Source organism: Embiotoca jacksoni, unplaced genomic scaffold, assembly GCF_022577435.1.
Source record: "Embiotoca jacksoni isolate LCO1_2020_lvr unplaced genomic scaffold, fEmbJac1.0.p SCAF_23, whole genome shotgun sequence".
In the NCBI taxonomy this organism is placed as follows: domain Eukaryota; kingdom Metazoa; phylum Chordata; class Actinopteri; family Embiotocidae; genus Embiotoca; species Embiotoca jacksoni.
In genome coordinates this window covers 392,296-406,377 of record NW_027185374.1, presented here as the reverse complement: position 1 = coordinate 406,377, position 14,082 = coordinate 392,296, and the positions used below count along the sequence as shown (strand labels likewise).

General features: G+C 42.0%; 1 protein-coding gene across 1 annotated transcript; it reads left to right on the top strand.

Annotated features, from left to right (window-relative positions):
- Positions 1 to 3,837: 3,837 nt before the first annotated feature.
- LOC138203693 (single-minded homolog 1-like) lies at positions 3,838 to 13,810 on the top strand. Its single transcript, XM_069158709.1, has 11 exons — positions 3,838 to 4,077; positions 5,941 to 6,023; positions 6,117 to 6,206; positions 6,379 to 6,487; positions 6,922 to 7,007; positions 7,389 to 7,588; positions 7,845 to 7,951; positions 8,126 to 8,273; positions 10,749 to 10,905; positions 11,026 to 11,413; positions 11,784 to 13,810. The coding sequence occupies exons 1-11, from the start codon at positions 3,903 to 3,905 to the stop codon at positions 12,524 to 12,526; spliced, it is 2,286 nt and encodes a 761-aa protein (XP_069014810.1). The 5' UTR covers positions 3,838 to 3,902; the 3' UTR covers positions 12,527 to 13,810.
- The last annotated feature ends 272 nt before the right edge of the window (positions 13,811 to 14,082 follow it).

Genomic DNA, 14,082 nt, shown 5'->3' with positions numbered 1-14,082 from the left:
CAAGGTCACCTTGACAATAGTTAGCGCTAACCTGCTTAATCAATGACCCACATCTTGAAGCCCAAACTCTTCCTCTGTGGTTATAAGAGCTGATTTGAGGAAATTAAGCATCATGTTCCTCACTGAGCACAACTAACTTTCGTCCTCTCACCTCCTTCCCACCTTTTCCTCCAATCCTTTCCCTAAATAACCTTCACCAACCTGCTACCTCCCTTTGCTTTTTTTTTCATCCTGGGGAGAGTTTCAGGCCTGTCTTCCAACAGAGAAGCATGATTCGTAATGACGATAAAAATGGAAAGATGGGTGAGACTTGGGTAGCGGCGGAGGAGGGGGTTGGAAGGACGGCCAGGCAAGCTCCCCTGTTGTGACAGCCTGTGGTGGGGCATTAACGGGATGTCCAGGCAGGGTAAATCTTCTACCAGCCGCTCCGAGCTCATACCCTCAGAGAACTTCTCAGACGCTGCAGAAGGAAGCAGCCTTGTGCTTGAGGAATCTTTTTTACACATCACTTTTATTGGTATGTTTGTATATGTGGGAAAAAAAATGTTGAACCCAAAATGTTGAGACAATGAATTGTTTGTAAAGGAAAATAATCAAATTTAAATATTTTGCATGGAGAAGGATCTTTAAAGTAAACATGCCTGACCTGTGGGTGAGAAAAATAGGAAAGAACTAAGAGCCCGTGAAGATTTGATTCCTCATTTAGAAACATCAGATGTGAAGGATGCAGTAAGGCTTTGTTTGGTTTAAAGGAGAACCTGACACCAGTCAGCATCTGGGGCTGTCCTCTAATTGCCAATTTGTTGTTTTTATCTGTCATAAATGAGAAAGTAATAGAAAGGTATGGCCTTGTAGGGCTGGTTACGAGTCTGGTAGAGGCCGTTTAGATGGACACACACACTATCTCTGTCACAACCCCCCCCCCCCCCCCCCACCCCCCCAATCCTCCTCCACACACACACACACACACACACACACACACACACACACACACACACACACACACACACACACACACAAAAGGAAGGAGACAGAGATTTATCTGTTCCCAGGCAGCAGCAGAGTCTCTAATTATGGCAGGATGCAGCATCAATTTAAGAGCTAATTATGTGCGTAATGAGCTCACCGTAATGCGTCCGCGCCCCCGACACCGGGCCCGCAGCTCTAACCACCAACACCACCACCATCCCACCCCCCATCCTCCACGCACCTCTCCCCTCCACCCCTCCATCTCAACGCCCGGTAACTAATTAAAAAACTACATGCGCCGCGGCGCTTTCATCTGATTCACACCATGGAAATTAATCCTCAGATAAACGTGTTTGACGGACACCAAGCCATCGCATGAGCTCTGAAAAGCGTCGCACTGCTCTCTCAGCCGAGGGAAAACTGTTTTGCATTTGCATTAAAAATAAAAAAAAATAAAAAAAATCCAGCTCCAAAATAACTCCGGACAGAACGGGTTAACTTTGTGGGTCTAAATCTGATGAGAGGACTTGAAACATCATCTATTCCACTGGTTTCCATGTGCAAGAAAATCATGCAAATTCAACCTCAGGATTTCAATTTCAAATTTAAAGAACAAGAATAAAATACAAAACCTACACTTAGAAGCATGTGGACCTACTGTTATAAAGACGGGAGAAATTCAGCATCCTCTGCTTGTCTCAGTGTCAATCAAACCTCTAAATACTGAATGAAAACGTTCTGGATCCAGAGGGAGACAAAGGCAGAGGACAGGTGACTAATTTAGTGGAACCACTAAAACAGGGGAGCAGGTCCATGTTTGAGTCCGGTGTGTGCGTTTAGACCACGATGCATCGTTGTGATCCTAAAAAGTCGAGGGCGAAGATTTAAGGCCTCTTTATTAGACATCTAACAGGAGCAGCATGAGGAACAGCACCAGCTGATTTCCCCAAACAGTGGCAGCCTTTTATATATTTATGTTTCTGTTGTTTTTATTGCTATTTTGTTTTTTGAATAGGTTATATGCTCTCCTGTTATTAGTCCACTAGCTTTTTTCTTTTTTTTTTCTTTTTTACAAATACTCTTATCTGTATGATACATTTCTGGATTTATTCATTATTCTTTAGGAAATACGAGCCCTCAGTTCCGCCCAGTAACCCAACACTCACTACTTTTCTTTTTTCTAAAATGATTTAAGATAGAAAATCAAGATTTTCCAAGACACTACACCTAGCTGTAAAAAATAGCTCATGATTGTCTAATCTAATTGTGAAAATAAACGCATGCTCTCTACTGTGATTTTTTTCCTCGATGTTTTCCACATAACAATCACAATAACAAGCGGAGCTCTTTAAATTTAGCCTCTCACCTGCCGAACATTCCCCTGCTATGCTATTTTATGCGGATTCATTTATTTATTTCAGCTTGATCCATGATCTGCACGCTAATGACAAAAACACAACAAGATCACATTTAAGCTCACTTCGGGCACGGCCAAGTGCTTCGCATACCTTGCTCTACCAAATCGACGCCCACGGCAAGTGACCAATAGCGTAATGACTTTCAAAGCTTTCAACCAATCAGAGCGCGGTAGGCACCCTGTGGGTGGGTCCCGAGCTGCTCCGGAGAGGGACACTGAGATAGTTGACGAGAGGAGGTTTGTTGGGCACGAATGCCACTCGTTGCGCGTCCTTATAATTTGGAGAGGTGTATGCAGTGCACGGCCCGTTCGCCTTTCCAGGTGGAAATCCAGGAGGAGCTGAGACCAATTTTAACTGGGACGACTGGTGAACCCGGTTCAGGACAGGTGAAAATCCCAGCAGGCTGCCTTTAAGGCCACAGGATCGATTCAGCTGTAGGGAAATCCAGCGTTTCTCCGCTCGGGTAGGAATGCCACAAATATATCTGTCTAAATGACCGAATCAGTCAACTAGAGCTGGATGTTGATGTTGTGGATTTACTTTAAAAAGCGAGGTGAGATTATGTCACAGTTGTGCCTCCAAACGCAGTTGCACACGGTTCAGGAATAGTGATGGGTCAAATGTCATTTCCTCGATACTACTGCAGTGAGCAGCAACATCATGATTTCTTGTATCATTCCTAAAATAACAGAACATGCAGTGTTCAGACCTATTTCATCTCACTGGCTGATGTTTTCTCTCGTCTGAGAATAAATATTCAGGCTGGTTTGGTGGATAAAATGGTTTGAGATGGAGCCTTTTATATTTTTTAAAGGGTGTAAAATCATCATAGATCCATGCATGTTTAATACAGATGTACCAATCGGGCACTAATCGATGCCTTTATATTGCCAGATAAAAAAAAAACCGACATATATTGCATGCAGGGAATTGTAAGGGCCATTGCTTCGGATTGCATTTTTGTTGCTGCTTCTTACCTTGATTATGTTGTATTTATTCTGTTATTATTTTTATTTTTTTTAATGTTTTTGCTATTGTTTGTGATGCTTTTAAAAGTCGGGGTTATCCTGGATGTATAGCTCAATCTCTTTTAATAAATCAGACTTATTTTGACTGATGATTGACGTGTAAATGCAGCTGTGCAGGCCTGCATTAGACATCCATTAAAATAGCACACGGGACAGTAGGTCCAAATCATGTTAGGTAGAACTAAATGATCATTCTCCTTCTGCATACCACAACATTTGTTTTCTTTCCTGTTGTGCAGCACATGGATGAAGGCCAGCGGCTGCACCGCGGAGTTCTGACTACAGCCGGCTGAACCATCACTGATCCAAGTCCGCCAGGAGGTCCACGGATCTTCCCACATTTTTGGATGCAGCTGTTTCTATTAAAACTCCAGCTTTTTATTTGATCAAAATAAGCACAATGAACGCGGAGATGAGTCAGTGCGCCTGCTGATTTGAATGACCACCGCCTCAGACAAGTGGAAGGATACCGTGAACAGGCACCGAGATGAAGGAGAAATCCAAAACGGCCGCAAGGACTAGACGGGAAAAGGAGAACAGTGAATTTTATGAACTGGCCAAAATGTTGCCTTTACCGTCGGCCATCACCTCACAGCTCGACAAAGCCTCCATCATAAGACTGACAACAAGTTACCTAAAGATGAGAATAGTTTTCCCTCAGGGTGAGCGGTTATGTCGCGACACAACGTTGTCATCCTGCAATGTCTTTTTTTTTCTGCAGCTAAGAAATTACTTCCAAAATGATTATGGCCGCATTTGATCAACGTATTTGCAGAAGCCTGTACGTCAAGAAGAAACAAGTCATATTATAGTCGAATATATTTTTTAACTATAGTAAATAAACCTGAAATTATTTTTTGAACTAGCATAGGCTATTCAAGAGGTAAAGGTTATATTAATGTATTAACTAAAACACGACTTAATAAAACTGAATAATAAAAAGTAGTAGGCTACTATGTCAAAAAAAAGAGAGAGAAGTTAGGGTCTTGTCACACTGTTGATTAAACTATAGCCTTCAAATAAGAACACGAATAATACCCCAAATCCCTTTAGTCCTGAACAATATTGTTTTAGTCCTGAACAATATTGTTTTAGTCCTGAACAATATTGTTTTAGTCCTGAACAATATTGTTTTAGTCCTGAACAATATTGTTTTAGTCCTGAACAATATTGTATTGACGTTGTCCGAGATGAGAAAATCAAATCAAATCAAATTGAAGTAGCTAGTAGCCTATCATTAGGACTCAAAACGCTGTCTTTAAGCTATACAGAAACATTACAGGAATATTAGCGATTTTTCATTTATCTACAGGGAGTCTTTACAAATGGATTATGGTTATTTTTAATTCAGTGTGTCCAAACGAGACGGTCTGCCACCATCTTTTCTCCAGGTCTCTACAGGCTGCTTTGACTGCGTGACTGAGAACAAGACTCACCAATTAGAAAAAGGCCCTGCAAGGTTTCTAATCACCTGAAGCCATGGAAGCAGGAGGCGCCAATCTTCCACTGCCTCTCTTTGGAAAAGAAAAATGCTGCAAATGATCTGCCATGAAATCCAACCTTAAACCCACGTTTTTTGTTTCAATGTACCAGACGGGTCTGTTCAGATTTGTGGTGTCCATTGAACAGTAAGAAAGGGTAACAAAAAAAATATATATATATATATTTATATATATATATATATATATATATATATATATATATATATATATATATATATATATATATTTGTGGTAGCCATTTTAAATATTTTGCATCCTTCAGTCTCAAAACAGAGGAAGATTTTTTTGTTGTTGTCGGTTCGACTTTAATAGGCTACAACCTCTCGATCTTGTGGGGTGATGTTAGTCTACATGTCCCACCGACAGCGGAGACCTATTTTCATTTCCAGCAGGGGAGACGGACACTCAATTTCCCGATGATACCCGAGCTGCAGGAGATTTCTGATGAAGCTGAATGAATTTTAATGAGCAGCACAGGCTTTGTTCCACTCAGCGCTGGGATTTATTGGACCAAGAATCTAAGGACGGACACACATTTTAACAATAGCCTATATAATAACAACGATAGCAGTCCAGATTGCAGTGGTTTTAAGAAGCACATTGTCTTTCCACTGGCGGTGCATGCCTCCACTAAGACCGAACAACATGTGGGACAAATACAGGAAGAGACAATTGTATGATGAAGGGAGAAAATAAGTGCTTTAACTGTAACCAGCTTTTTAAACAGTAGCTTCTGGCCTTTGGATTTGAGTGGGTGTGCGTACATGTGTGTGTGTGTGTGTGTGTGTGTGTGTGTGTGTGTGTGTGTGTGTGTGTGTGTGTGTGTCTGTGTCCTGGATTTTTCAGCAGGCTAAGTCTAATAATAATAGACTAATAATAATAATAATAATAACAAAAAAAAATGTATATACCATGTAATCAATGACAAAATATGGTTAAATTATTACTATTAAATATGTGATATTTCCTGTTTCATTATAAAGTCACGCAGCAGCTAAACAGCATTATTTCCCTTCTCTGCAGGTCTCGGTGAAGCTTGGGGTCACCCAAGTCGAACAAGATCTTTGGACAAAATTGGACGGGAGCTGGGATCTCATTTACTGCAGGTATATTACTACTATCTATATGCAACCTGAAGAACGTGGTCGATGCGGTGGTGTCAAATAACCTGGAGACATAACGTGTCATTTATTTTGCAGACGTTGGACGGCTTCATCTTTGTTGTGGCTCCAGATGGGAAGATAATGTACATTTCAGAGACAGCGTCTGTCCATTTAGGACTGTCTCAGGTCCGTTTATGTGATTATTAAAAAAAAAAAAAAAATCAGAATGTGTTTTTGTTTTTATAATGTAGGCCTATTTTATTTTGCGCAACACGCCTATAACGTGTTGCCAGTATAAAATAGGCCTACATCCCTCAGACAGTCGTTACCCGTTAATTACCTGAGTTATTCTCAACAGGTAGAGTTGACTGGGAACAGCATTTATGAATATGTCCATCCGGCCGACCACGATGAGATGACAGCTGTCCTCACGCCACATCAGCCCTATCACTCACATTTCGTACAAGGTACAGCAGTGTTTCCTCTCTAAAGCTCCCCGCGCGCATACATTATGTCGCCGATTTGCAATTTAATTACGCTGCACTGTCTAGAAGGAGCATATGCTGAAATAAATGCAGCTCGCGTGTGTCAATATTACACAGATGGGCTACTTTGGCACAATAGTCTGTGCCCACGTGCCCGTTACGCAATAGTTCGTTCCTACAGCACGCACTTTCAAACTGTAAAATCACTTTAAATAATCGGAGTATTTTTTTGTGTGACACAAATGATGCATTTATTTTGTTATCACTGCATATTATTCAAATAAATTCCTAGAAATGAGCCTGTGCGTAATGGCGGGCCGTGAATGTGGAGCCATCGTCTGTATTTTTCTCCTGAGAGCTGCTGATTAAACTATTTATAGGCTATTCGCTCGTTAAAAGTCTGTGTCCTCTTTCAGAATATGAAATGGAGCGCTCTTTCTTTTTGCGAATGAAATGTGTGCTGGCAAAAAGAAACGCAGGACTTACCAGTGGTGGATACAAGGTAAGAGTTTTGTCAGCATAACAGTATTTACTTCTTTTTTTTTTTTTAATTAATTAACAAAATAATGCCATGCAATAAATCGATTGATTTAATATTTTACCGAGGAAAAATGGACACTGATATTTAAATGGATACGCTATCCATGCTTTATATCTATCCTGTAACATGTAATTGTGGAAGAGTAATACATTTAATATCCTTTGCAATTCATAATAATGTACTTTAATAACTATTTTTTTGAAATAGCATTTTGAGTAATGCAATGTGCTTCTGAAATGGAGCATGCAAATCCTAATTACACTCCTCCATAAAGTTACATTTTTGGAATTTACTTAATTTAATTTTCATTTGAGTTATTGTTGTTTACCTGCTTCACACCAGGTGATTCACTGCAGTGGCTACCTGAAGATCCGTCAGTACAGTTTGGACATGTCGCCCTTTGAGGGCTGCTACCAGAATGTGGGATTGGTGGCTGTGGGTCACTCTCTGCCGCCCAGTGCTGTGACCGAGATCAAACTGCACAGTAACATGTTTATGTTCAGAGCCAGTTTGGACATGAAGCTCATCTTCCTGGACTCCAGGTACAGACAAGACTCTGTGTCAGGTGTTATTATTATTATTATTTTTTTCCCCTTCAGGGCATTTTGTTTCTCTCCAATTCATTGTTGTTGTCTAAATGCTTTATGTAAAGTAAATACACTTTATAATTGGTACAGTGAAACAAGTTCTCCAAGAAGCTACTGGGGTTAAAATTGTTGCCTGTACAAACAGAAGCAGTCAAAAGCGAGATATCCCTCAACCCCTCTGCATATTCTTAACTCCTTAATTCCTCTCCAGGGTAGCTGAGCTGACAGGTTATGAGCCCCAGGACCTCATAGAGAAAACGCTGTACCATCACGTCCACGGCTGTGACATCTTCCACCTCCGCTGTGCACACCACCTCTGTGAGTTACAAGTCTGCTCTTTCGACAGGCTGCCTGACCGTCTCTTGTCAGACAGTAACTGCTCAGGCAAAACGCTGCAGCCACCATGTACAGACAATCTCACACACCAAAAACATGCGTGTCGTTAAATATGTTAATCTCTGCTGTCTGTGTGTTTCTTTTATCTCCTTCAAGTGCTGGTAAAAGGCCAAGTCACCACTAAGTATTATCGTTTCCTAGCGAAGCACGGCGGCTGGGTCTGGGTGCAGAGTTATGCCACGATTGTCCACAACAGTCGTTCCTCAAGACCTCACTGTATTGTCAGTGTCAACTACGTCCTTACGTGAGTCTCAGTAAAATTTTTCTCATAAAGACAGAAACTTTTCTTATGAGCCCTACTCTTAAGAACGTGATTTATTTCCAGTTTAAAAAATACTTTGTGAGACATTTGTTCAAGGAAAATTAATGCAGACCAATTAGCTGTTCAATTGGTTCTTTCATTTGTAATTTTAAATCCTACGGTTCAGGTATTACTATTAAATTATCAGTGTAACATGAGGTAATGGGGCTATACTGGTCTAAAAAAAAATGCATTTTAATGGTATTTGCTGGGGTAGAGCACTGAATATTTAATGCCACTAAGTAAAGTCATATCATACACTCTTATGATCCTTGCTTGAAGCTCGATCAGTGATATGATGGGACTTTGTCTCTTGGAGAAATCCTTTTCTTTATCCCTGTGTAGCCTCTGTGCAAATCCACCAAATACTGCAGCTGCAGGGCTGAGGCAGTTATGTGTTATGAGAGCACAAAGCACACTAAGGCCCTTTGAGACAGCAAGACAAACATCAGGGTTCAACCCCATCAAAAAACCTCTACTGTCACCATCGATCTGCAGTCTAAGGAAAGCAAAATCGATCAAACGGTGAACTAGGAATCAATAGCTATCTCATAGCTGTAGCACATGTTGGATTTTCCTCCTCAGGTTTAGTTGATCCACATGTCGCTTTTCTGTGTGTGTGTGTGTGTGTGTGTGTGTGCGTGTGTGTGTGTGTGTGTGTGTGTGTGTGTGTGTGTGTGTGTGTGTGTGTGTGTGTGTGTGTGTGTGTGTGTGTGTGTGTGTGTGTGTGTGTGTGTGTGCGTGCGTGTGTGTGTGTGTGTACGTGCATGTGATAGAGGGTTTGTGTGAGTCTGTGTGTGCATGCATATGTCTGCACTCCAAGTATTGACTTATTCAATGCAGTAAGGAGAAAACAAAGTAACTACATTAAAATGACAGTGAATTTACAAGCGCATAATTAGGTAATACAGACGGATCGGAGAGATCACACGCTGCAAAAGTGCAAAAAAACAGCTACACTAAAAAAGAAATAAACAGCAGTTCAATCACCCTGCCATGACAGCGTTTTAACCCAACAAGGATCCATTAATAAATCATGTTTGGAGGTTGGCCGGTGGCGTATTTCAGACATGAGGTGCTCTGACATTGACCCTGAGGTGGAATTCAGCTAACACAGCTGAGTTTGCACAAAGGCCCGACATTATTGGCTCAGACATAAGTCAGCCAGGGCACAGATAGGATGCAGAACCAGCCACTGCAACTATACCTGCAAGAGCAAATAACACTCATACTGTGCACTGGCTCTCCAAACATAGCCTTTCCCCTACGGTGTTGTACATAAAGAATGGGTCATATTTAGAGTCATATTAAAGAGGCTTGCTGTACAGGGTCAGGGATGGGCCACAAGGTTTAAAATGCCAGGCAGCTGCTATTACATACTGTTGATGTGATAAGTTAAGAATAGTCTCATGTTTGCTGAACACTTGACACAGGAGCCTTTTCGCTCCCTCGACAGTGACACTTGGATTGAGTTCAGCTGCAGGACAGTGGGTTAAAATGTCAAAGAAGGTGCTCAAGCTGACTTGCACACATACAAGCAAAAAGGAGTCTGCAATGTGCAACAACTATTTTTTTTTTGTAAGATGGTTAGAGAAGGAATTCACTGCAGACGGTGGACATGCCCACGTGTGTGTCTGTGTGTGCAGACGCTGAGTTCCAGCAGTAATCTGGTAATGGTTGCTTCACAGAAAAGAATGATTGACTTTCTTCAGGGTATCTGTTATTCTTCTCAGAAGCTGGAGGGCTCAATCTCTTGAATTTATCTTAAATGTTTTCACCTCCCATTGTCCTCATCCATATCTTAAAAATTGGGGCAGCAAAATATGTCTGTCCAGCTATCTGTGTTTAATATTAGCCAAGACGTGCCGCAGACTACTGATTATGTCACTTGGAGCAACACTACCAACAGGATATACGACATACAGGAGGTGCTCAGTTTATTTGAGAAAATACTGTCCTACAGGTTTGAGAAGTTGTGAATTAACTGGGAGAACTAAAGTGACAGGTCATGCTCAACAGCATTCAGTGTCCTTACTTGTGACTTGCCGCAGACAGCGCACAACAGAATTCAGACCGAAGCAAAGTCACAATGACAATGCTAACGTGCTCGTGGAACTTTCGCAGGTATAATGTTTATTGTTTTAATTAACAGTAAAAAGTATGACTACACTTGAGGCTGATGGAGATGTCAGATAATACCTAATATTTTATGAAGGAGAAAAGTTATCACAACTTATACTTTGGTGACCATGTTAGTCTGGACAAAATTTCATAGCAATTCATTGTTATTCATACTTTAGTCTGAACCTCAGTAACAAATCAACCGACTAACCAACACTGCTATCTCTGAAAAATTGCACAGCCTAAGTTTAAACTTGTATTTATTTGATCTCTGATATTTATTTTATGTTTCAACAGGGACACTGAGTATAAGGGAATGCAGCTGTCCTTGGACCAAATGAGTCCCACCAAGCCAGCCTTCCCCTACGCTGACAGTCACAGTGAAGACAGGAAGAGCACCAAGTCACGTCTAACCCAGTCGAAGGCCAAAGCCCGGGTGTCACCCTATCCACAGGTAATAGACCGTCTGTTTTGTATGGCTAAGTCAAGAGAGCAGACTTGGTGCAGGTTTAATTGGTAGAAAAAGGTTCAAATCACAAACTCTAAGAACTGTGATTTTCTTGTTTCTGTCCAGCAATTTTCAGCTTTCAATCCGGAGCGTTCAGAGTCTGACCAAGACAGCCAATGGGGAGGGAGCCCACTGACAGACTCTGCCTCTCCTCAGCTGTTGGATCCCAGTGAGGCAGCGGAGGCATCTTGTGCCTACCGACTGTATCCAGACTCGGGCTCCCTGTGCTACGGCCTGGGCCTATCGGAAGATGATCTTGCCCATGCCCAAACACATCCTCACACCACCACCTGTGACCGTGTTCGATGCCAGAGTGGCCGCTACTTCCTGGGAACCCCCCAATCTGGTAGAGAGATGTGGTGGGACACCACACGCTCTGTGCTGTCACTGCCAAAATTCTCGGTCGAGAACAGCGAGGGCTACGAAATCACATCCTACCATGGCGCCATTCACGGTGAGGTGTTAGGGTTGAGACCACAACCATCTGTCTCTGAAAATAGCTCTGGCCTAGTTTCTCCTGGTAGCTGTTTTCCAAATGTTATTATGGGACATGCTAAGTTGTTTACGCCGTCTCTTGCCAGTGTGCCGATTGCTACCATCTGTTCAAAAATTGCCTACAATTGAAAGCCAAGTTATTTTACATTTCACATCCTCAAACAGTGTAATAACCCCCACTGTGCCTCTGCCAAGGCATCCAGTCAGACCATGATTCTATTTGCATCTATAAGCCCAGTTTTTAACAGTAACCACATGAGCACTTTCTAACAGGGTACAATTCATTTATTTCAATGTCATGAAATGTGGTCCTCGATTGCTCTTTACAGGACGGGGACACTGGGACGAAGACAGCGTGGTCAGTTCACCTGATGGAGGCGGGTCCACCAGTGACTCAGGTGAGCGTTACCACGGTGACCAATTCCAAGCAAGCCCTCGAGAGCCCAGCAAGATGGAGACCCTGATCCGCGCCACGCAGCAAATGATCAAAGAGGAAGAGAGCCGTCTGCAGCAACACAAAGTGCCGCTGGACGTCTCGGGCGTCACTAAAACCCACAGTCCGTGCTTCACCTCCTCCCTATCCCACCACGCTCAACTCACCATGCCCAGCGTGGTGTGCCGCGGCCCTGGAGCCCCCGGCATCGACCTCTCCTCTGAACGCCTCCATCACCGCGACGCTGTCAAAGTGCTCGGCCCCCATGACAACGACGAAAACACAACCAGTCCTGCTTCATTGTCTCGTCTCAGCAGCCCGAGTTCTGATGGAATCTCCAGGTCTGGCCTTTCCCTCACCAAAGACTACATCCAGACAGATCTGTCCCCCCATCCTACACAACCCCAGGGGAGTCCGCTGCTCTATCCAGCCCAGGAGAGGCAGCCACTGGACAGGCAAGCGGCCTATGCCTTGACTGGGTACTCCCTGGAGCACCTGTATGACCCTGAGAACTTGCGGAGTTACTCGGGCCTGGCCTGTGGAGGAGTCCAATACGATGTAGCATCTCATGTGAGAATGCAAACCGAGCAGCTACAGGGACACAAGGCCACCTCAGTCATCATAACCAATGGCAGCTGACGATATCTGGTGCAGATGGGTCCTGTTATCTAAATGAGGATGTTACCATTGGTGGTGATGTGTGCATGTGCAACACTGACCAGGTGCTTGATAGGAAGGCAAGACAATGACTAAAGGATACACGGCGCCTGTGTTGGGTTGACGTGCCCTTGGTGGTTTGTTCAGCACAATTTGTGTTTGTCAGGCCTTTGTATTGTACCACTCTCGTTTGTTTATCAGTGGAGGATTTTCCAAGACTAAGGAACTCGTGTTCAGGAACTGACATTTGATATGCCACCTAACACAGAGAGGAGGAGGTTTGCTCCATTAAATAGGAATAAAGTGTTATTTTAATGGTGATGAACTGAATTCCCCTCCCTCCAAAGGCTAGTTAAACATCAAGCCAGTGTTTCTATCCCAAACCTCTCACGCACCATTGGCCATGTGAGTTAATCTGTCCAGGACAGGATTTCCAAAGGCAGTAAGAAAATGTGTTGTTCCATTGCCCTTTCACCTGAAAACTCCATTGCACAGACCATAATGTTTGACACAAAAAGTGCAACATGGGAAAGGCAAGTATTTCACTATTGTAAGATGTCAATGTTTCCTGGTATTTATTTGTCAATGGGCTGTTTTCTGTATGTGTCCTTATTTTTCTGGTGGCATTAAATTAGTTTTGGTGTTTGGATCACACCATTATTACAATATTAGATGAAAATTTTTTAAATCAAGTAGAAAAACAGAAAGAAAAAAAATGTCTCTGGTATGTAAAGTGTAAAATATGCAGGTCAACTTGGAACTGTTTTCATGCATATGTGAAATGCCTTAATTTAGAGTGCAAAGAGATGTCACCAAACAGACTCATTTGTAATCTCCCCATTCCCTCTAAATACAGGCATTGTATATATCAAGTTACGGTTGTAGCTAAATTGATATTGTTTACATATCAGAGTATAATTTTTCCTGTTTATAACTCACTTAACCCGTATCCAGTTTACTAGCATATGTAGAGTATGCGGTAAAATCCTTCAATTCTGTTCCACATTCAATTGTTGTCAATTAAAACCATTTGTTTTTGTTTTGTTTTGTCATGGCAGCCTAAGGGATTAAAATGGTTGACACGAACATATCTAAAATAAGTTGAATGTATTTAGTTTCTTATTTAATTTATGATGTAAATATCATCACATAATGAATTGTTTGAACAAGAAGTGACAAGATTATTTATTAATTGGTTGAAAAAGTCTCTTAAATCTGAATACAGTTGCAAACAAATTACTTTTGTCTGTGTTGATTTTTGTCATAACTGTCAAAGCTGCTCTGAATGAACACACACACACACACACACACACACACACACACACACACACACACACACACACACACACACACACACACACACACACACACACAATGCTGCTGCCTCAGAAAAACTGATATTTACATGTGAGAAATTTAGATGTATAATAGCCTCCTAAAACGTTAATAGCTGTGTATTTTTGTCTGTTTTATCTTTAATTTCCTATTAAAATATTTTGTGAAACACAGTAGAACAAAAGTGATTATAGCTTGAAAAG